Below are 21594 nucleotides of genomic sequence, written 5' to 3'. Positions count from 1 at the left end.
CTGACCTCCGGGGGTGTCTGCTACCCTCCGGGGGAGTCTCCTGCACTCTGGGGGTGTCTCCTGCCCTCCGGGGGTGTGAGCAACTGCAGCCTGCTGCGTCTACACCCACCTTATCAGCAGCGATGCCTACATCAGTCATTACAAGGGAATCTAAGTCAGGATTTTTGGGCAAATGACTTACAGAAGGAAAGTACCCCAGAAGAATTTATAAGTGAGAGAGGGAAGCTGAGGGTGCATCAGAGAAAAAGTGGGGTTCAGGGGAGATGCAGCTGCAGGTGGCCCCAGGGGCCTCCCATGACCCAGACAGCCTGGGTTGGGGGGCCGCACACTCCCCCAGCCAAGGCCATCCCCCGGTGAGGTGCAGGCATCTCAAAAGCCAGGACCCAGGAAGAGGAGCTCGCTCTAGACATCAAATTGAGGCACTGAGGTCCAGGGCGTCTCCGAAGCTGCCATACAGTCTTGTATGTTAACCAGCTCCCAGGCAAGTTCCGAAAGAATTTAGTAAGAACATGATACTGAGCAGCATCTTAAAGAAAATGGGAATGGCAGTCTCTGGGCGGTGCCTGTGGCTCAAAGGAGTAGGGTGCTGGCCCCACATATCGGAGGTGGTGGGTTCAAACCCAGACCCGGCCAAAAACTGCAAAAAAAAAAGAAAAGAAAAGAAAGAAATGGCAGCCTCTAACCGGGACACCAGGCAGTTTCACACTCCATGCCTAAGTAGCAGACACAGCCCCGAGCACGGCGTGTGCAGGCTGCGTGGCGGCAAGTCCAGCCTGGCATCTTCCATTGGGGCTTTCACCTGGAGTTCAGAGATGGGACCTGTCAGAACTTACTTTGTGTCCCAAATAGCCATAGTGTTTTAAATTACTTCCTTCAGTGCTGAAGCAGGGTTTCAAACTTTTTCTTACAAGTAATCTGTTATGAAATAAAGTTCATAGGAATCCATTTGTTTGGACGAAGCTCCTGCCCCAAACCCTACCGGCCAGACTGACATGCAGTGACCCGTCAACACCACGAAGCCGAAACTATTAATTAAACCAAGGCTATGAGAACTTTCAAAACTTCCTTTAATGACTTCATCAAGGAATTCTGTGTTGAATTCTGACATGATGTTAGCCTCTCCAACTTTATTTTCACACACGTAAGTTCTAGATAAAAATGTTTATTTCCACACAAGTTCCGGTTAATGGTGGATTGTGACCGAGGCCACCTGCTCCTGTGTCTCTGGCTGGTAGACTGTGTACACCATTGCACAGCAAGACCATTTGGCCCAGGCTGTGCTGTGAACGCAATCTTAACTCAAGCATTCCTTTCTACAACTCTGGGTCTTTAGACAAAGCTTCAACCCACTGCCAACTAAAGAATCCCTAAAACCCACTTTGACTTGTATTAGTAAGTCCCTGCTTCAAGACATCCCTCCTCTGCAGGCAGAGCTGGCTTGCTCCTCCCCTGCACTGATGTGTGGTTTTCCCCCTGAGCTCCATCTCCGTGACTGGAGACAGGAGTCCCATTTTCAACCTGGCTGCCACCTGGCTGTCTCAGGCATATTTTCTCAGGACATCTTGAGATTATGATTCCCAGGACATGCCACACATATCTAGCTCAGAATAAACTTCTTCAAATATTTTAGTAGAATTTCATTTTTCTGTCAGAAATCAAAAATGTGCAGTCACTCGCCAGTGTGAGTGTTATTAGCTCTGGAGTCTCTGGGCGTACTTGTGTCATCCATCTGAGAATGTCAGTAAGCCGATCAGGTGGCTTTCTGACACATCAGAGGATGTGTTTGATTAACATCAGCGCGCCTGAGCTGTCTGCAATGAAATCCTGAAGAACTATCAAGATGCCCAACAGCTAACATGGGGGCTTCTTCATCTTTTATTAGTAAAAGTTGCTGAGGCTAAAGTTTGAAGACATGGGGTCAGGTCCTTTCGTGGCCCTCATCTTGGACTTAGTGTATCTGGATCTCAAGCAGCTGGACCCACACCCTTCTAGACACATGAGCTCAGCAAATCACAGTAGAATCTCTAAGCTGACCACCCAAGGGACTGAAACAAACTGTCCAGCATATGGAGGGGGTCACTATAAGACACTAGGCCCACTCTATTGACACACACTTGGGGTGCACGTTTGGTCTATGAAAATTAGGTCAGCATAGGGAGGTGGACAGTGTGGGGAGGTGGTCAGCTATGGAGGTTCTACCATAATAATAACATTAAGTTGGAAAAGATACTAGACTATGTAACACACATTCATAAATCATGTTCTAGGAATCATACACCAAATGATATGTTGTTGTGTTCTAATTACATTCATAACAGCTATAATATTATTTTACTGAAAATCATCAGAAATTCCAGAAGTTTCTGAATCTGTGCTTGCAAGGATAGTCACTGGTTCTTAACACATCGAAGGAAACACTGAGGACCAGACTGTCTCCTGGCAGGTCTGGAGATGTCTTCTTATAACTTAGGGGCAAGCCCCCAAACGACTCAGTGTTCCAGACTGGGATAAGATGGGTCACTCGTTAGTAAGCAGGTGTTAAACTTTGAACATTTTATGGTGCTTCACTGTGGGGGTTGTGGGGAAAGAGCATGTAAGGAAAGAGCACTTGGCGATCCTTAAGCACGTAGCCTTTGTACACACCTGCTGTGTGTCAGCTCAATAAATAGCCACTGCGGAGGTTGCTCGGGACTCTCCTGCACCTCTGGTGAGCCCCGCCACTTGCATGCTTGTACTTGCAATCCACGTCCTGGCTGTCTCCTTCATGCGGCTTCAACACAGAGCAGAAACAAAACCGGTGTCTTCATGCCATTTTACAAGAGGGGTGTGCATTTAGCCAATTCCAAACAGATCCATGCCAAGACCTGTGTTCTGGCTCTTGCAACCCGGGAAAGGCCTTTTCCAACAGATCCCCATGACTGTACCACAGGAGGGAGGCAGCAACGGTGCCAGCCTGAGATTTCTGCACTGAGTCTTAAGTACAAGAGAGTTGTCTGACAATAAAACCCTTTATTCTACCCTCTTCTGTTTCTATGAGGAGAAATTTAAATTCTGGAAGGAACAAAGCTTGCATTTATCCAGGCCAGCTAATGAGGAATGTTGGACTAAACAGTGAGGAAGCCACTTTAGAATCCCCAGAGGATTCTACAATGTGCCAGAAGAGCATTTTCTAACATCACCTACTTGTTTTAAAAACTCCTTCAGGACAAGGTTTTCATTCTTACCACTGATTGTATCATTAAAAAATTTATTCTCAAAACAAAATTTATTCTCTGTACTAATGTTTCTTCTCCTTAAAGTATCAACACCCAAACCTTGAGTGTGTTTTGTATTTACTTAGCTCTTCTGTAGATCTTTGGAAATTTAAGTTACTGAGAAGCAGTGGAAGCCGAAGGTCACAGTAAATGACTGTAGGGATGTCTGGTGCTTACCCACGTCACCAAGCCAGGTCACTTTCCTGACGTCTGCTCCGTGGCTGACAAAGGAAGTGCCAGGGCTCCCCCTGCTATGACACAGGCTCATGGGGCTGCTGGCTTCACCTGCTCTCTGCCTCCTCGGTTCCCTGACCTGCCTCATCCTGGGCTTTCTGGACTCTGTGGTCTCTGCACTCACCACCTCCCACTATTGCGGGGAAGGGACAGACTGTCTGCATTCCCGTTCTGCCTGCTTGAGAGTGAGGGATGTGCTGATCTTCTCCAACTTTCTGTGGAGAGATGTCGCCCATGTCTGGGGCTAATGAGGTGACATGTGTAAAGACCTGCGCAGCACTGGGTAGACAGGGCCCTTAGAGCAGCTGTGCCTCCACCCCTTCCTGCTCCTGCTCCACCCCTGCCGGTTCCCTCCCTGCGTCAGGACCCCTTCCCTTGCTCTCACAGCCTGATAAGGGTGATATGGAATTAAATTGCCAAGCCAGGTGTGGTGGCTCACACCTGTAATCCCAGTATTCGGGAGGCTGAGATGAGTGGACTTCTGCCTGAAGTCACGAGTTTGAGACCAACCTGAGCAAGAGCGAGACCTTGTCTCTAAAAATAGCCAGGCATTATGGTGGGCACCAGGCATTATGTGGGCACTACCTCCCTACAGCTAATTGGGAGGCCGAGGCAAGAGAATTGCTTAAGCCCAAGAGTTTGAAGTTGCTATTAGTTAAGATGCCACGGCACTCTACCGAGGGCAACCAAGTGAGACCCTGTCTCAAAAAAAGAAAAAAATTTCCTGAGCAGCACAGAGGCTGTTCTAGGAAGAAACCTACACATTTATAGGATGACCTTTTCTTCCAAAGATCCCTCTGCCTTCATCTATATACAACTGTGAACCTTGACCTAGGCAAGTGCACTGAGACCGGTGCAGCCAGAGGATGGGATGAGAACTTGTGACTCACGAAGTATGAGAAACACTAGCTGAGCACAGGCTTCTCGGCAAAGCCAGGCGAGCAACCAGCCTGTGCAGCCCTGCAGCATGCTGTCCCTGCTACCACAGCCCTGCTCACAGGAGCCTCACCTTCTCAACAGGCGCATGACACAGCCTGTGCTTGTGGGTCACACGTTCTCAGATTTTCATAGGATTTGTAGCTAAGACTCAGTAAATGGTGTTTGTCTTATGAAAATAAAACCTTGGTACAAAGTGGTATTGTGCTTTGTTAAAATCTCAGTGAAGACTGTCCTGTTCTGGAAATCTGAGACCAGCTCTGTAGGGCGTCTGGGTCCCAGCACTGTCTCATAGCCCCAGCTTCACACCTGCCCCTGATTGTATTGAGCACCTGATTGTACTCTGCTTCCCGGGAGTCTCACTTCTCAACTCAACCTAAGGGCCTAGTGGGAACCCAAACACCACCTCAGGGTCTGCTATGGGAGGAAGCTGCAAGAAATGCCTGCCAGAAGAGCTCCCACCCTCGATGGCTAACTCCTTGGTGTGAGGTTTAGACAGAGGCAGGAGTCATTTCCTGGTTCATGGAGTATGTGCTTTTGAGAAGGCCAGATTGACCTCATCTTGCACTCTCTCATCCTACAACCCTCCACTTTCTCCAGACCTGTCCCTGGGCATGTAGGCCTTGCAGAAGTGGGAAGTGTTAAATATATCTGTGGGAATGGGGCAGATTAGCCCAGAATGCAGACCTATGTAAAACACTATTTGCTTCTCTTTGATATTCGTTTCCAACCCCCTGCCCTATAGAACTAACTTTGCCTTTTGCTTCTGTAAAGTGCTTTGCGTTAGGAATTCCAATCCCCTCCCCAAATGAAAGAATATAAAAAAACCTATACCTCTGTAAAGGGGCTCCGAGGATTTTCAGGTGTGAGCCCGTCACCTGACACAGCACCTCCAAACATGTTCATGAGTCACTCTGGATTTTCTTCTTCAACAAGAAGGAAAACAATATAGATCGGAAACTCAGATCTATGTGAAGAAAGCAAGAAAAGCTTAGAAGAAGAAATAAAAGATGGTAAAATAAAATCTTTTTTTCTTATTTTGTTTTTCTTTCACTCCCACAAGCTAATCTGATTCATATACTAGTTATCCACATTAGTCTGATGCATTCATCCTCCTGTGAATTAAATGTTCTATTCTGTTGAATGAATGGACCCCTCTTGGCCAAGGGGACCCTAGCCATAAGCAGGGAGGTCAGACGTACCTTGCATTGCCCCTCTCTTCTAGGAGGAGACTTCCGTAACTTGGGCCTCAGGCTGTATCAGAGAAGCTTAAACCACACCTGCAGGTCATCAATGTACTTAGCAGGTCACTGAGTCCGGGCACAGGTCAGGGGGCCTGACTCTAATTAACAGATTTCTTAAAGCACTGTAAGCTTTGGACAAAGGTTCATTTCTTTAACCAGTTATAAACTGGTTACAAACTGTAGATAGGTTTAAAAAATCTTTAAACCTATCTATAACCTGTAATGACCCCTTTAAGATATCCTGCCTTTTTGGCCCAAACAAATTGATTTGTGAATTTACACGTAATTGTTGTCTCCCTAAAATGCGTAAAGCCAAACTATAACGAAACCACAGGCAAGACCACTTGCTCGAGGCTTTTCGGGTATGGCTCACACATATTCAGCTCTGAATAAGCCTCTTTAAATTATTTCACAGAATTGGGTCTTTTGCCATTAAAATTATACCTCAAATAAAACTTTTCAATGCTTTAATGCTGTACCCACATCCATACCTGTCAAAATGGCCGTTTTCCACTCCTTTCTTCTCCACCCTGAGAACTGCAGCAAGCACTTTACACCCTAGCAGGTGGACATGGCCCTCCAGCTGTGATCGTGCAGGGGTCATGCTGATGCTTGGGCCCCGCTTACTGACTTCCATAGGCAGAGAGTCACAATCCAGGAGCGAATTCAGGCTAACACACATTCTTTGCAAAAAAATTCTTCTTCTGGGACAAATTAGACATAAATTTGCCCAACCTTGGAAATTGCTAGTGCCGTTTCCACTGGGACTACATTCCTCTACATCTGTCATCTCTTTCCTGGGTGTCACTTGCCTGTAGCCTTCTGACCTTCAACTTTGGGCTGAGTAAGAGCAGCTCAAGGAGAAGCAACTTCTTCCAGGGACGTTGCGCAGGCTCGAAAACCAGTTTCTGTGGAGGAAGGTAAGAGCTGGGCAAGAACGGAATTGCCTCTTAATTGCTGGCACTTTAACTACCAACTATTTCCAAACAGATGCCTCCAGACTCTGACCTGCCTGGAACACTGTGCCCCTCAGTCACATAAGCTCCGACTCTCTGCATAGATTTTGAAAGGTGTAAACAATTGCACCCAGAGATGAAACCGCAGTAGACATGAGGGAATCCTGCCCACTCCACTTCCAAAACCCAACTAGAATCTGCTTCTGGCCTCTATCCTCTAACCCGCTGTCACTGGATAGCTGCAGCTGCTCCAGCAGCCTGAGCAACCACACCCCATTCCTATAAGGGGAGGAAAGGTTGACATCATTTTCTCCAACACAAACAAAACAATCTTAAGCTGAAGAGCACTAATACAGTTGGTTCATCCATTCAGAAAATACTGGCATTTGTTAGAGACCAAGCACTGGGAATAGCAGTGAATAAAAAATGTAGACAAAAAATGTCAAGCTTGGGCAGTGCCTGTGGCTCAAAGGAGTAGGGCACCGGTCCCATATACCGAGGGTGGTGGGTTCAAACCCAGATCTGGCCAAAAAAAAAAAAAAAAATACAAAAAAAAAAAGTGTCAAGCTTGCATTTTAGTGGGTAGAGACAGAAAATAAGAAAAATACGCAAATCTCAAGGTGCAACAGGGGGAAAGATAAATCAGGGAAGGAGGATGGGAAGGTGGGAAAGGGGCATCTATTAGAATTTTTTTTTTTAAGAGTCTCACTTAATTGCCCTCAGTAGAGTGCTGTGACATCATAGCTCACAGCAACCTCAAATTCTTGGGCTCAAGTGATGCTGTTGTCTCAGTTTTTTCATTATTATTAGTAGAAACCAGGGTCCACTGTTGCTCAGGCTGGTCTCAAACTCCTGAGCTCAAGTGACCCTCCCACCTCACTATTAGCACTTAAAATAGTGAGGCAGAGCTTTCTTCAGAGATTTGAGAGAGGTGGGGAATGAAAAACCCAGATCTGCTAATGCAAAGGCCCTAGGCAGGTCTGTGCTCGACCCCTTCTAGGAACAGGACAGTGAGAGAGGAGGTCGGAGCGCAGTAGGCGGATCGCCCAGGGCTTTGTGAAGCCACTGCCCGGGTCTTTGACGTTTACTGTGAATGAAATGGGAACCGTTACACTGCCACTGTTAAGAACAGCAGCCACGGGCTCCAAGTGGCCCTTTACACTTAAGTTAATGAATATTCAGTAAACTACAAATGCACTCACCTCATTACAGTGTGCGAGAGTCCCCCCCCCAACACACACACACACAGGGTCCCAAGCAGAGGTACAGTTGGATTCAACTGGGTTGTTCGAGGAGCCCTGGGCCACAGAGCTGAGCTCAGGCTGCTGGGGCAGCTGCAGCTATACAGGGGACAGCAGGACAGCAGGATGGAGGCCGTGAGCAGATTCTAGTTGGGTTTTGGAAGTGCAGGAAGTGGGAAGCAGAGACACTGGATGAAGGAGAACGCCAAGTTTTGACCTGAGCAACCCGAAAGTGGCAGTGGTCCTTATGGGAGATGGGGAAGCTGGGAAGAGGCAGAGGAGCAGGCCTGGCACGCAGGGAGCCTAGGCATTACTGTCAATAGAGAGGCAGTCAAATGGACTTGGAGGTTCAGGAGGGCTTTGGGCTGGAAGCATCCATGAGGAAGTTGTGGTACAGCATTGATGTTAAAGTCTCAAGACTGAGTGTGACCTGAGAGTGGGAGCGCACATGGGTGGTGGGGGTAGCGGGAGAGGCCTGCACACCGGGAGCACGGAGGAGGACAAGCCTTGATAAGCCTCTCCTGGACCAGGCTGAGGTCGTGGAAAGTCTTCACAGCTGGGAGAGCAAAGAGAAGGGAAGCTCCAAATGTCTCGGAATTAACAAGTGAATCAACCATCCCACTCTGTCTAAAGAATTTTAGCTTTAGAAGCATCAGGAGTGGCACCTCGGGGGACCCCAGGATGAAGCTGCAGTACCGGCCTCTGTACCTTTTACCTTCTGTTGTGACCTGGGCCAGGCTGCACTGAAATACTTGCTTACACGTCTTTCTCTTCAGACCCCCGGACTCCTTTCCGACAGTCGCAGGTGCTGGAGTCAGGCCTGGGCTCCTACGAACTATTGGGCAACCTGTTATCAAGACACGTAAAAAGAGTCTTTGTAAACTCTGACCCCAAAATTTCAATTCTAGGAAGAAAACAATCTAAAATATGGACCAAGATTCTATTTTACAGTAAATAGTATGTTTCACGGTATTAGCCATTCTAGAGTGTTAGGCCTAGGCTATAATGGAAAAGTATCAGTTAACTCCTAACAAATTCCTGGGCTGCAAGCCCTCAACAAAATGGAGTAAGTCTGGTTCACTCCCAAGATAGATGGGAAAGTACTCACCAACTTCTTGCTTAACTAACTCCCTGGGAAACGAACCGACTGTCCCTGGACTGACCTTTAAACAATACCAGGTGGAAACAATACTGACACAAAGATGTATAGGGGAAAATATTAAAACAAAAATGTATGATGTATGGCTAACCATAAAATTCTGCTTCTGTTCAATGCTTGCTTGCTACCCCACCCAATGCACCTGGAAAGCCTGTGTGCCAACCAGGATGCAGACCAAGCCTTGAAAACCTAACCCATTAAGCACTCGGGGCTGCTCTCAGAAGCCCCATGTTGGGACACTGAAGCAGTCACTGGCTGGCCCTTCAATAAAAGGACTGTGCTGTAAGTTTGGCTTTTTCGGCAGTGTGGTCTTTGTGGAATTCCTGGGCACAACAAAAGGAAAAAGCACTACAAACAGCCTAAAAATATAACATTGGAGAAAAAAAATTAAACTATGGAATACCCAGAATAGAAAATAAAACAGAGCTAGGGCGGCTCCTGTGGCTCAGTCGGTAAGGCGCCGGCCCCATATACTGAGGGTGGCGGGTTCAAACCTGGCCCGGGCTGAACTGCAACCAAAAAAAAATAGCTGGGCGTTGTGGCGGGCGCCTGTAGTCCCAGCTACTTGGGAGGCTGAGGCAAGAGAATCACTTAAGCCCAGGAGTTGGAGGTTGCTGTGAGCTGTGTGATGCCATGGCACTCTACCGAGGGCCATAAAATGAGACTCTGTCTCTACAAAAAAAAAAAAAAAAAAAAAAGAAAATAAAACAGAGCTTTCAACGACTATCTAACAACATGATTTTGTTCATGACATAATGATACTTTTAAAACAAAAGCTATAAAAAAGGCTACATGAAATTATGACCCTCACACGGTCTCAGACTGGGGGAAACGGGCCTGCGTGGCCTGTTTAGGAGTCACACAAAGATACACGGCTGACTCGAGCCAGCGTAACTTGTTTTCCTTATGTACTTTTTAAAATTTTTCTTATTTTTTTAATAATGGACAGGCACTAATTCGATTTTTAAAAACCAGGAACTTTCATTTTCACATACGGATAAGATCTGGAAAAAACAATTTCTGTCCTATAAAATCAGGCACTGTTTTGGCCTTATTAGATTTTGCTTAGAGTAAAAAGTAAAACTGACCTTAGGAGAGAGAGAAAGACTAAAGAGGGGGAATAGGCAGGACAGGGAGGAAGTTGGTCAAGGTTAAAAAGAAGAAAGGAGAAACAACAGCAAACATCCTGAGTCGTCAAAACCTGTCCTCCCTGTTACAGCAAATGCACCAGAAATTCAGGGCCTGAGACATCACAGAGTCTTTATATGGAGGCTCTTCTTGGTAATCAAAGACTGACTAATAAATACACAACTTGGGTGGCACCTGTGGCTCAAGGAATAGAGCACCGGCCCCATATACTGGGGGTGGCAAGTTCAAGCCAGGCCATGGCCAAAACTGCAAAAAAATAAAATAAAATAAAAATAAATAAATACACAACTTAACTTGGATAAGTAAATCTCAAAAACACCATGCTGAGTGAAAACAAGCCAGAATAAATGTCTGCAGACCATGGGATTCCATTCACATGCACTTCCACTTGGATAGAACTCCTCTACAATGACTAGCGTGGGGCAGTTGCTGCCTCCAGGGTGAGGCCCCACACTGACTAGAAAGAGGGGACAGGAGGCTTTCTGGGGTGATAGTCTGGTCTGTACTTGATGGATGTGAATTACTTGCACAGGGGTGTACCTTACTTAAAATTCAGTGAATGTGCACTTAAGATTTGTGCATTTCACTATGGGTAAATTTAACAAGGGAAAAGGTGTAAATAAATATTGAGCCCTAGTCACTAATAAGTACGCTTAAGTGTTTAGGGCTGGAGTGTACTGGTGTCTTCAACTTACTTTAAAATGCATCAAAAAAAAAAAATGGATTGAGGGTGGATAGAGTGGGCCAGATAATCTGGCAGGTGAGAAAGTGAGTATAGCATGAATGTAGAACCAAGGTGATGGATAGACACAGCAGTTTGCTATAAAATTCTAACTTCGGTGTCTGTTCGAAATTTGTTATAATAAGCTGTCAGTAAAAGGGTACTCCTGAATCTCCCAGGCCCCTGATTCCTTCTTGGCAACAGGATTGTTCCAGGCAGAATTTGGGGAGGGTGAAGGACGGGGCCTGGCTGGCTCCTACTGTTGAAGAAATGTTATTCTGACACTTGTTGAAACAGTAAGGAAGACTTGATTCCAGACCATCGCAATAGGGGTCCACGTAATGGCGAGAGGAAAGAGACTAAGCTCAGTCCCAAATCCATCAGGGGCATGAAGGGATTTATAGCCAAGGAGCAGGGTGGGGTTGGTGGATGGAAGATTATGAAGCAGACAGCACAGGCAAGAGGTGCTGGCTAAACTGACCTGCCAGGACTCTTGCTAAAGGCAGCACGGGGACATGGACTTCGAAGGTGGGGAGTGAGGAACTTGACCAGATGGTGAGGGTGGTCTGCTATGAAGGGTGGGAGGACTCTGGCTACACTGACTGAGCAGAATTCTGTCCTGAAAACCAGCAACCCAGCAGTCCTAGCAAGGGTGAGGTGGGGCTGAGGCTGTGGCCCAGTGCAGTGAAAGGCTCAGAGCAGCATGACCGAGGTTCAGCAAGGAGACTGTTTGCCACCAAATCCAGCTGCTCTGGGCCTGGAAGGAGCTCAGGCAGGGCTGTGTGGGAGGACATCTATGCTAGCTCTGACATTCAGTGAGTCAGTGTAGCTTGATCCCAGGCAAGAACAAGACTCACTGTCCCAGTCTCTGCCAAGGAACTGAAATTTAAGTTTGTAAAAATACTGACATGGAAGTAATAGCAGTGACCAGAATGTGGATTTGGAAAGGAAAGTCTGACCACCCAGAGATTCCAGGGGCATTGCTCAACCCTACTCAGAGCCACCTGCTTGCTGGTGGCCAGCGCTGCAGGCCGAGGTAGAAGGGGGCAGGAGAAGCACCCGGCTGTACCCATCTGTGTCCCTGGAGGGTTTCTCCCTGCCCCCTCCACTCAGCAGTTGTTCTTCAGTCAGCGGCTCTGCTCTGCTAACTGGAGGCCTTGTAAAAATAAATGGTAACTTATAATACAGACCAGTGAGGGCTCTTTACACAATGGACCCTGAGCAAAACTTCCAAAATGATAATCTTTCTCTTTGTGAGGTGCAAAGCAATTGATCTCTACTCTTTCACCGTGTCCTGTACGGGGCCCTGCAAGGATCAGTTTCATGGTGACATAGCCCCAATCCCTATCAGAGCCCCAACATTCACACATGGTTTAAAAGCAACCGCATGTTCTGTGGTGGGGGGCCAGGAGAAGGGAGAAGGTGTGGGAGTGTGTAAGGGACCGTGGAGCTTCCCGCCTTGGGGACTCCAGGCACTGCATAAAGCGGGGACCCGGATCTTTCCCTTTTGAGATGCCACCAAATTCCAACACTTGTTCAGTCTAAGATGCTACCACAGACACCTTAAGTATTAACTGCTCAAAACCTGAATGTTCCAAATCTTAACTCGTGAGCAACTTGATCTGACCATTTACAACTTTAGGTGAGGTTTTATGTGTTTGGCCATTTACTTATAGTATTGTTTAGTATTAACTAATTACTGCTTATGTATTAATTAGAGAAATTCTGTGACTCCCCCACCTAATTCCTCACTGTTTTACCTCGTGAGACCAGTCGTCACACATGGCCACAAAAACAGTTTCCTCATCTTCACCTACCAGAAGGGAGAGATGCTCCCCTCTTAGGCAGCCGGGTCCTCGGGTGCGTAGGTGCTGAAAGCCCCAGGTTCTGTCCTGTGTCAGTAATTTCTCTCTGGGTCCCTGTCAGCTTGTCCTTGAAACTGTGGGCCATAGGAATCAGGCTACTGGCAGCTCTTCCATTTCAGACCCTGTATAGATGTCACTGCCGATGGGTGCTTGTCTCTGCCAGTTCTGACCCAGACACTACCTTGTACAAAGCAGCCACCTCTCCAGATGTGTCCATGCAGAGAAAATAAAACCCTTGCCCAAGGTCACCCCAACAGCTGCAGTAGAGTCTACCCTACCATGACCACTTCTTCCTATCATACTATAGTGGGTGTGGTTGTGGTGGCTCCTGGGAGTGCCCTGCACTGATGTTGATTCAGTTGCGATGGAAGATGTCACTATATCAAGATAGCGGACCCTTCCTGTAGCACACACCACCACAGGCAGGCTCATCACCTGCAGCAGCGTGTGTCAGCATGCTAGCCACCCCTCCTGGCACACTCCCTACCACCCGCTCCGAGCACTACAGGCAGATTCGTCACCTGTGTGTCAGCATGCCAGCCACCTCTCCTAGCACCCTCACTCCCACTCCCCCACCCCCAGCTAGTTGGGTGACCTGCACCTTCTTCTTAAGGACAAGACTGGAGGGTTCCTTACATTTCAGCTTGCCCTCTGCACAGCACTCCCTTCTAGGACCAGAGCCCCAGCAGCCAAAGAAGGTGGGGCCACACTGGGGAACGCACTCCCTCCATCTGGCCTAGGGCTGCCCTCCATCACCCTGCTCCATGGCTCTCACTCTCTTTCCTAACTAGGAAAGCACCATGTACCACCCTGCATTGAGACACTGCTCCCTCAGGGCAGCAGATGCCATCCCTGGAACATCTAGTATACCTAGTGGTACCCCGGACTCCCGGTGGGGCTGGATGGTCCACGGGCCTCGGACCTTAGGGTTCCATTTCCTAATGCTGAACATGGGCACTCATCAATGATGGGGTTCCCACCTGCCGGATTCCACTGACCAGTCCCTCTCATCCCCTCCTCCGGTCACAACAGGGCTGTGCTTGCACTGCTTGGCCATCACTGTTACCAATCCCAAGGGGGACCTCATGGCTGCCCTTCAAGGGCCCACTGTTTCTGCCTAGCCTGCCGTCTTCACCACAAGGTCACTGCCATAGGGTCATGTTCAGGAGTAGAGGTCAGGTTGAAGGAACAGAGGGAGCCAGCTCTCTGCTCAGAACACCCCTCACCCTCTCCACTCCCAGGGCTACTTTGAAACCCAAAGCCCCACCATCCTGAACTGGGGGCCTTGTTAGCCCACAGGGTACCCAGGTGACTAGGTCTTCTCAGTGAGGGAGAAAGAACCAACAATCACGTTAATGAAAATGCCAGATGGAAATTCAAAGCCATGCTGAGCAAAGAAGACCAGACACACCTGCACTCACACAGCCAGATTCCACTCATAGGAAGTGCAGGAACAGGGAAAAAGGTGAGTCTACAGAGTGGGATGGGTGGGTTGGCTGGGCTCGGGGGGCATGAGGGTTGCCGGCAGGGGCAGTACACACATGCTAGATCTTGAATGTAGTGCTAACACTGGTGTTCGTGTTTCCTACAACTCCTCTGGGCACATAAAATGAGATATTTTGTTGTACATGAATTATACCTCATTAAAGATGATTTGTTTTTTTAAGGATCAGGTGAGTTTCCCACACAGTGCACAGGGGACCCAAGCCAGCAGCCTGCCTCCCAGAGAAGAGAAGCAAGACCAGCCTGTGTCTCATCCTTGAGCTGTGAGCTCTACTCCCTGCCCCTCCTCTGCCTGCTGGGGCTCTCCCTGCACCCTTCCCTCCCCCACCCACAATGGACTGTGAGGTTCCAGGATATGCCCCGTTCCTCCCAGAAGAAGCACGTCCAGCCCCTCTTTAGGTCTTCGCAATGGCTGTGCTCTCTGCCTGGAGTCCCGTCTGCCTGGTCTATTTGGGACTCTGGTCTTCGCAAGTCTAATAGAGACCTCCCTGATCAGTGTCCAGTGGCACTGTCTCTGTCCCTCCTGTGTCACTTCCAAGATCATCTATAAGATCATCCATAACTCCCTGATCTTAATTACTCCCCATATCACTCCCCTACCTACCTTAAAGCTGGGCTGTGCAAAACCACAGCCACCAGCCACATGTAGCTCTGGGCGCTTTAAATTGAGCCACTCCAAACTTACACATGCTCTAAGTATAAAAAATACACACACAATTCCCAATACATTGTGCAGCACAACGTAAGAATGTAAATTATCTCATAATAATTGCTCCCATGTTGAAATATTTTGGATGTATTAGGTGAAATAAAAACATGATCAAAATGACTTTCATCAGTTTCTTTTTCCTTTTTTTAATGTGGCTACTGAAAAATTAAAACTTGCATTTGGGCACATCAATTCTCTATTGGTCAGGAGCTCAGCAATGTCCCATTCATGACTGACTTACCCCAGACTCCATCTGTAGGCTCTAGACTGCCTGGATCAGTCACCAGTGATAAAAGTGATACTGGAATTGCTTCTTCAGTAGGTCCTTGGTCTCAGGGATTCTAAGAATGAATCTACGGACCACAGATCAGTGGCAAGACAGGATTATTTTACAGAAAAGAATACAGAGAAAGCACCAGAACATCTGGCAGAGGAAAAAACTCAGGTCAGAAAAAATCTCAACGGGGGTCTTTGGCTAGGGGTATAGATAGCCTAACAATGAATGGACACATATCCCTTCCTGTTCCCAGGCCTAGGAAACTTACATGAAATTGACTTGGCCTGGGAAATGGCGGGTGGGGAGGTCCCAGTTTAGCCTCAAGTACAAGGGTAGGGAGACACTAAGGCCTCCCTGAGCGGGCAACCTGGAGGTGTTCCACCCAGCAGTTGTCCAGCCCCCACCCGTTGGTTCCAATGTCCCTACTGCCTTGCACCAACACACCCAGGCCAAGTCCTCCCCTCAGCTCCAGGGAGCTGGCTATTGTGAAAAAGGCAACCTTTACCCAAATAAAAGTTAAATTCCCCTACGTCTGGCAAAATAGTTCCCCAGAACAGAATATGGACTAGAGTTTGCAGAGGCCTGTGAAATCATGCCCAGCTCTGAGGATCCCCACACGCGCACCAAGTGCTCAGGGATGCTCCAGGCCTCCCAAGACCTCCCCTCCACAGGCCAAGACTTCTTATTTCTTTTTTGCTAAAAAAACAGAGTTTGGAAGTCACATATTTTCAGAGCCCAGAGAGCCTTGAACTGTTTCCCATACCAGGGGAACCCAAGCTTGGTAGGAGGGACAGGCCTGGGTAGAGAGACCGGGCTGGGGGGCGGAGGCGCGAGAAAGAAGAGGGGCTGGAGAGGACGCCAGGGGCAGAGGCGGAGAACAAAAGGGCAGCGGCCGCAAGCGTAGGAGGGAGCTGGAGGGGGCAGGGAGAGGAGCTGTGAAGGCACCGGGGCGGGGCAGGCAGGGGAGGAGGCGGGGCGGAGGGGTCCGGAAGGGGCGGGGCGGCAGAGTGGGATAAAAAGGGCGCGCCCGGCCTGGGAGGGTGAGGCTCCTGGCCTTTGGATCTTGTCAGTCTTTTTTTCTGCAGTTCTGGCCTCGCGCTCCGCGTTCAGACTGACCATGGCTGGTTCCCCGCGAGCCGTGCTGCTCCTGCTGGCCGCGGCCCTGGCCGTGAGCTCCGTGACCAGCGCTAAGGCGCAGCGCTTGATTGGCGGCTTCATGGACGCCGACGTCAACGAGGAGGGCGTGCGGCACGCGCTGGACTTTGCCATGAGCGAATACAACAAGGCGAGCAACGACATGTACCACAGCCGTGCGCTGCGCGTGGTGGGCGCCCGCAAGCAGGTGCGTGTGGCCGCGGCCCCGGGCCCCGGAGTCTGAGGGGCCACCCCGCGCGCGCCCCGGTCGCGCCTGCGCCAGCCGCCCTGGCGCCCCTAGCGGCGGTGCAGAGCGCGTCACCCACACAGTTTCCCAGGTCTCTGGGTCCCGCAGTCCTTGGCGCGCGTGTCACCGGGATGCCCTGACTCCTGTCTGGCCAAGAACCGGCCTTGCAGTCCGGATCTGCGCCTGGCAACTCAGATCTGCTTGCAGACGCCAGGGTCAGGGTTAGGCTGCTAACTGAATACCCACGCGGGGCGGGATAACAGAACCCCTCACCGGGCTGCCCTCCAGGCTCTGCCATTAAATAATTTTTCAAACGCTTTTTTTTTCTTTTAACTTTTTTTTTTGCAGTTTTTGGCCGGGGCTGTGTTTGAACCCACCACCTCCGGCTATGGGGCCGGCGCCCTACTCCTTTGAGCCACAGGCGCCTCCCTTCTTTTAACTTTTTATTATGACGTAATTTCAGACTTACAGAGCCGGTTGCAAAACTAGTACAAAGCATGGCTGAGACCTATCACGCAGCTCCCTCACGGAATCATATTGCCATGCTGACTTGACCCGCCTTGCTCTCTGTGTGTGTATGCATTTATTTTTCTGAATTTCTTAAGAAAAAATACTGCATTATATGTAGTAGAACCGCCATAGTTGACCGTCTTAAGCTGACTTAATATTCATAGACCAGACATGTACCACATGTAAGTATCAGTTGGGTAGTTCCTTATATTGACCAGTTTATTATATACAACCCCTTGGGTGATCAACTTACAGATCCTAAAAACAAGGGCATTAGCTCACATAATCACGATTCAGTCTTGAAAATCAGTAATCAACACTGATATAGTCATTGTCTCTTGCACAGAGGTACTCAGATTTTGCTGGCTGTCCCACTGATGGCCTTTAAACCTGAGCACACTACCAGGCCATGCATGGCAGCCCTGTCCCATCTCCTTTGCCTTCTCTAACCTGCAACACCCCTCACATGGCAACAGCCAATCTGTTTCCAGCCCTAGTGTCCAGCCACTTGTGGTATAGAAACTGTTGTCCCCTCAAGGTTGGATTCAGGTCATAATGTGCACGCAGAGGACACAGGTCCTCCTCTCTGAGTGCCCTCAACAGATGCCACTCGGGGAACTTAGGCCCCTAGTCCTGAAGGGTCAGGCTTCCCTTAAGAGTCTCGGCCCTATGAGCAGACCCTAGGGCGAACACCATCGACCCTGAGCTCCCTCACACCACTCACAGCCACTGGCGCATTGGTACCTGATGGGGTACAGAGGCCGTCCCCTGAGCCCCACGCAATCCCAGCCTGGGTATATAGTGAGACTGGCAGAGGAGGAGGGCAGTCAGTGGATGGGAGGGGTCTTGGGGCAGCTGGGCTCAAGCTTGCCCTATGCCACTGCACAGCAGCCAGCAGTGACACCACAGCACAGTGTGGCAGCACCCCAGGGGGTAGAGCTCTTCCTCCTACCCCTGAATATCTGAAAAGTCCAGGTAACCTGTCTCTCCTTCGGCAGCCCTCAGCTGCTGCCCTCTCCCTTGGACAGGGCAAGGTGGGTCCACCTGCACCACTGGAGGGAGGGTCTGACTTGCCCTGAAGCTCAGGTGCTATAGATCATTGGTCCTGTGAGCCTGCTTTACAGAGGGGAAGGCTGACACGAGGAATCATGGGACTTGTCATGGTTCTATGGGACTAGGTCTAGAACTCTGGCCACAGTATCCCTCATCCCATGCTTCTCCACAGTCCTGATACAGCATGTCTAAGGGATGCCTTGTGCAGGGAAGGGGGACACTTCTGTATTCAAATGTAAGCCACGCAGGTGTGTAACACACTTGAGAAGTATCAGTACTAAAAGCACACTAAAACAGAAGCATCCAAGAGCAGTCTCTTATTGGCTGAAAACCTCCATGTGTGAAGCATCTCATTTCCTCCTGTTAAATCAGGAAACAAATCTGAGGGAAATAGAAGAAACAGGATTCTGTGGAGCTCTTTACTAGTGGCTGGAAGTCGCTGAATCTGCGCCATCAGGAGACTCAGAGGAGGAGCGCTCCCTGCCCTGGGCCACAGTTGGCAGCAAGTGCTGGATCCTGCTCAGACACACAGCCTTCCCTTGTGGACCTTGCCCTGTGCTTCTGATGCAGGGACTGTTTATTTGCCCCACCACCACCAGGCTGGCTGCCCACAACTGTGCCTGCCATTCCTGGATGCAATGAGAGGGGTTAGTTTCTAGCTTCCATCTTTATTTTCTTCTCCTACTTGGGTGCATGTGACACCTTAGGGCGCACTGCTCAGAGAAAGCCAGTTACCAGGGATTGCCTGGGCCACAGTTCCCTGATGTCCAGGAGAGGGGGAGTGATAGTGCGACGGCTCAGGAACATGCAGTAACTCAGCATCAGTGAACCGCCTGTGTGTGACACTGGTGGGCAGTGCTGCAGGTGAACCTGCTCTTGCACACACGTAGGTTGTGGCTGGGATGAACTACGACTTGACAGTGGAGATTGGCCGGACCACGTGTACCAAGTCCCAGCCCAAGTTGGACGACTGTCCCTTCCATGAGCAGCCACATCTGAAGAGGGTATGTGCCTGGGGTGGGTCAGGGGCAGTGGTGCACTGCAGAGGGGAGGTGTGCATTTCCGTGAGCATGTGTTCAGGTGGGGGTGTGCAGGTGTGGAGGGGCATGTGTGTATGAGTTTTGCATGCACAGGGAGTGTGGGAAGTGCATGCATGTCCATGTGCACATCTTGGGAGGTGTGGCCATGTGAGAGAGATGCATAGACAGCTGTGAGTGAGGGTGTAGGTGAGTTTATACAGACACGCACCTGTGTGCACATGGAAGGGCTGGGGTGGGTATGAGCACAAGACTGATTTGAATGGCTAAGAGGCTGTAGCTGGGGAGTTGGGGTGCTAAGAGCACAACCCTGCTCACAGAAGGTGTTATGGGGTGTTAACTGCTGCACTGGGGAAGGAGAAGGCCTCTGTCAAGTGCCAGCCCTGGCCACCTACCAATGGCCACAGCCACACTGAGCAGATTAGAGAAAATTTAGAGGCCTGTAAGCAGCCCAAGCCCTCTGAGCTACCCCTGGTCACCCAGTTCCAGCCTCAACAAGGGCCTGGCTGGTTTTGTGAGGTCTCTGCTCTGGGGAGAGCCACCTTCTCCTTGTCACCCCTCCCTAGGCCCCAGACCCTTCAGGGGAGTTTCCCCTCCACTGGGGCCTTCCCTCTGGGCCCTCTCATTGCTGGCCCAGGAGCTAGAAATGGAGGGAGCTTGGGGGCAGGAGCAGCCTACCTCTGGCCCCCTTGGCCTTGCACAGGCTGCTTCTTACAGAGCTGTGCTAGAGGAGGACAGTGGAATCTTTGGTCTAGGTAGGGGACACAGTGCCCTTGGAGCCCTGGTAGGGCCTATGCAGTCACTGCACAGGCGGGCTGGGTGTCCTGGGACTCCTTGGGGGTAAGTGGGGGCCGAGTATCTCATCCCAAGCTCCCTCACCCCACCCTGACACCCTGTGGTTGGGCATCTTCCCTCTTAGCTATAACCTCATTGATTATTCTCTTTCCTTTCACAGAAAATGCTCTGCTCTTTCCAGATCTACAGTGTTCCCTGGCTGGGCACAATGACCATGACAAAGTCCAGTTGTCAGAATGCCTAGGGGTCTGGCTGCCAGGCCTGGCTGCACTGATCGCTTCTTCCCCACATCCTGTATCTCCTGCTGGTGTCCTGCCCTGGGATGGAGCCCTGCCCTGCCCCACCCCTCACCCTCACAGGTCTCCCTGTGCATCAACTCTGGGAGGCAGGTAGAGGAGGCTTCCCTAGGCTTGTGCTGAGCAGTCATGTGGCTTTACATGTGACTCAAATTTGCCAGACCTTGGTGCACACACTCACCCTCACCTGCTTCAATAAAAAGTAGCAATGGCTCCTTTTTGAGTTGGTGCCTGTGCATATGAGAAGGGTTTCAGCAGTCTCTTTCTGGAGAGCTCCAAGTCCTACTGGTTCTAGACAGCAGACCAGCCCCTAAGAGTAAACTGGGCCACAGCATGCTGCTCGTGGCTGAGTGGCCACCTTGGAGGTACCTAAGTCATGGTAAAAGAGCTGTGAGGGGCTTGGAGCCCAGGCGTCAGCTGTGGCAGCTCTTGGTGAGGAGTCCACAGAGCAGGGTGTCCAGGCTGTGGGCCCTGGAAGCTGGGCTGCTGCCTCCAAAGGCCCCCAGACAGAGCAGTGGATCCCGTGCATGTTTGCAGAGTAGGTGAGAATCCACGGACTGACTCCTCCCATCCCACTGCCTAGAGACTAAATACGGATTTACATACACTTTCACAAAAACCTTTAGGCCCCTACATGGAAAGAAAGATTAGAAGTACCCGTGTATAAGTGTAACTAAGGAAAACACCAGCCAGAACCAGAGATGGAAAAACCCCTGCATCCAAGGCAGCCTGCTCTGGTCCATCCTGGGAGGTCGTGTGCAAGGTTCACACCCACCATCCCTTCTGTGGACTCATGCTTACATGAGGCTTCATGTCAGGGATGGAGAAGTTAAAACACTCAATAGCTGTGGACATGCCTTGGGTTCTCTTCTCGTTCCAAGGACATTTTAGTGCATAGAGAACACTACCTAGGGGTCAGATCATTTCATGAGATGGTAGATGCTTCCCAGTCCTGAGCAGCAGGTGACAGTCCTAGGGCACAGGGTCCACCCACAGTGTCCCTCCATTGGTTGTTTCAGGGCAGAGGGGTGCAGTCCTCAGGGTTGGTCCCACTGGGGCAGGTTCCCAAATACCTTCCATGCTCAGAGATGTAGGGACCAAGTTCTCTGGCAGCCACTGTGAACGCTGAAGGCAAAATGACAAAAGGGAATTAACCAAACAGCCCCCAGACCAGCCCAGCGTGCTGCACCAGCAAAGCCAGAGCTGGGAAGGCCAGGCAGGAAAGGGACACCCGCTTCCCTCCACCCCCACACTGCAGGCAGAGCCTTGGTTCT

The 21594-nt window shown here is 49.9% G+C and overlaps 1 protein-coding gene and 1 long non-coding RNA gene across 2 annotated transcripts; one reads left to right on the top strand and one right to left on the bottom strand.

Annotated features, from left to right (window-relative positions):
* Positions 1-6289: 6289 nt before the first annotated feature.
* LOC128588042 (uncharacterized) lies at positions 6290-15666 on the bottom strand. Its single transcript, XR_008380681.1, has 3 exons — positions 15213-15666; positions 8574-8712; positions 6290-6576 (listed from the first exon to the last, which is right to left on the bottom strand). It is a non-coding gene; the product is annotated as an uncharacterized LOC128588042 (long non-coding RNA).
* Positions 15667-16278: 612 nt separating this feature from the next.
* On the top strand, positions 16279-20533 carry LOC128588969 (cystatin-C-like). The gene is made up of 3 exons (XM_053595812.1): positions 16279-16590; positions 19083-19196; positions 20185-20533. The coding sequence occupies exons 1-3, from the start codon at positions 16366-16368 to the stop codon at positions 20266-20268; spliced, it is 423 nt and encodes a 140-aa protein (XP_053451787.1). The 5' UTR covers positions 16279-16365; the 3' UTR covers positions 20269-20533.
* The last annotated feature ends 1061 nt before the right edge of the window (positions 20534-21594 follow it).

The sequence above is a fragment of the Nycticebus coucang genome, chromosome 6, assembly GCF_027406575.1.
Source record: "Nycticebus coucang isolate mNycCou1 chromosome 6, mNycCou1.pri, whole genome shotgun sequence".
Lineage (NCBI taxonomy): Eukaryota > Metazoa > Chordata > Mammalia > Primates > Lorisidae > Nycticebus > Nycticebus coucang.
This window is presented reverse-complemented; position numbering and strand designations above follow the sequence as displayed.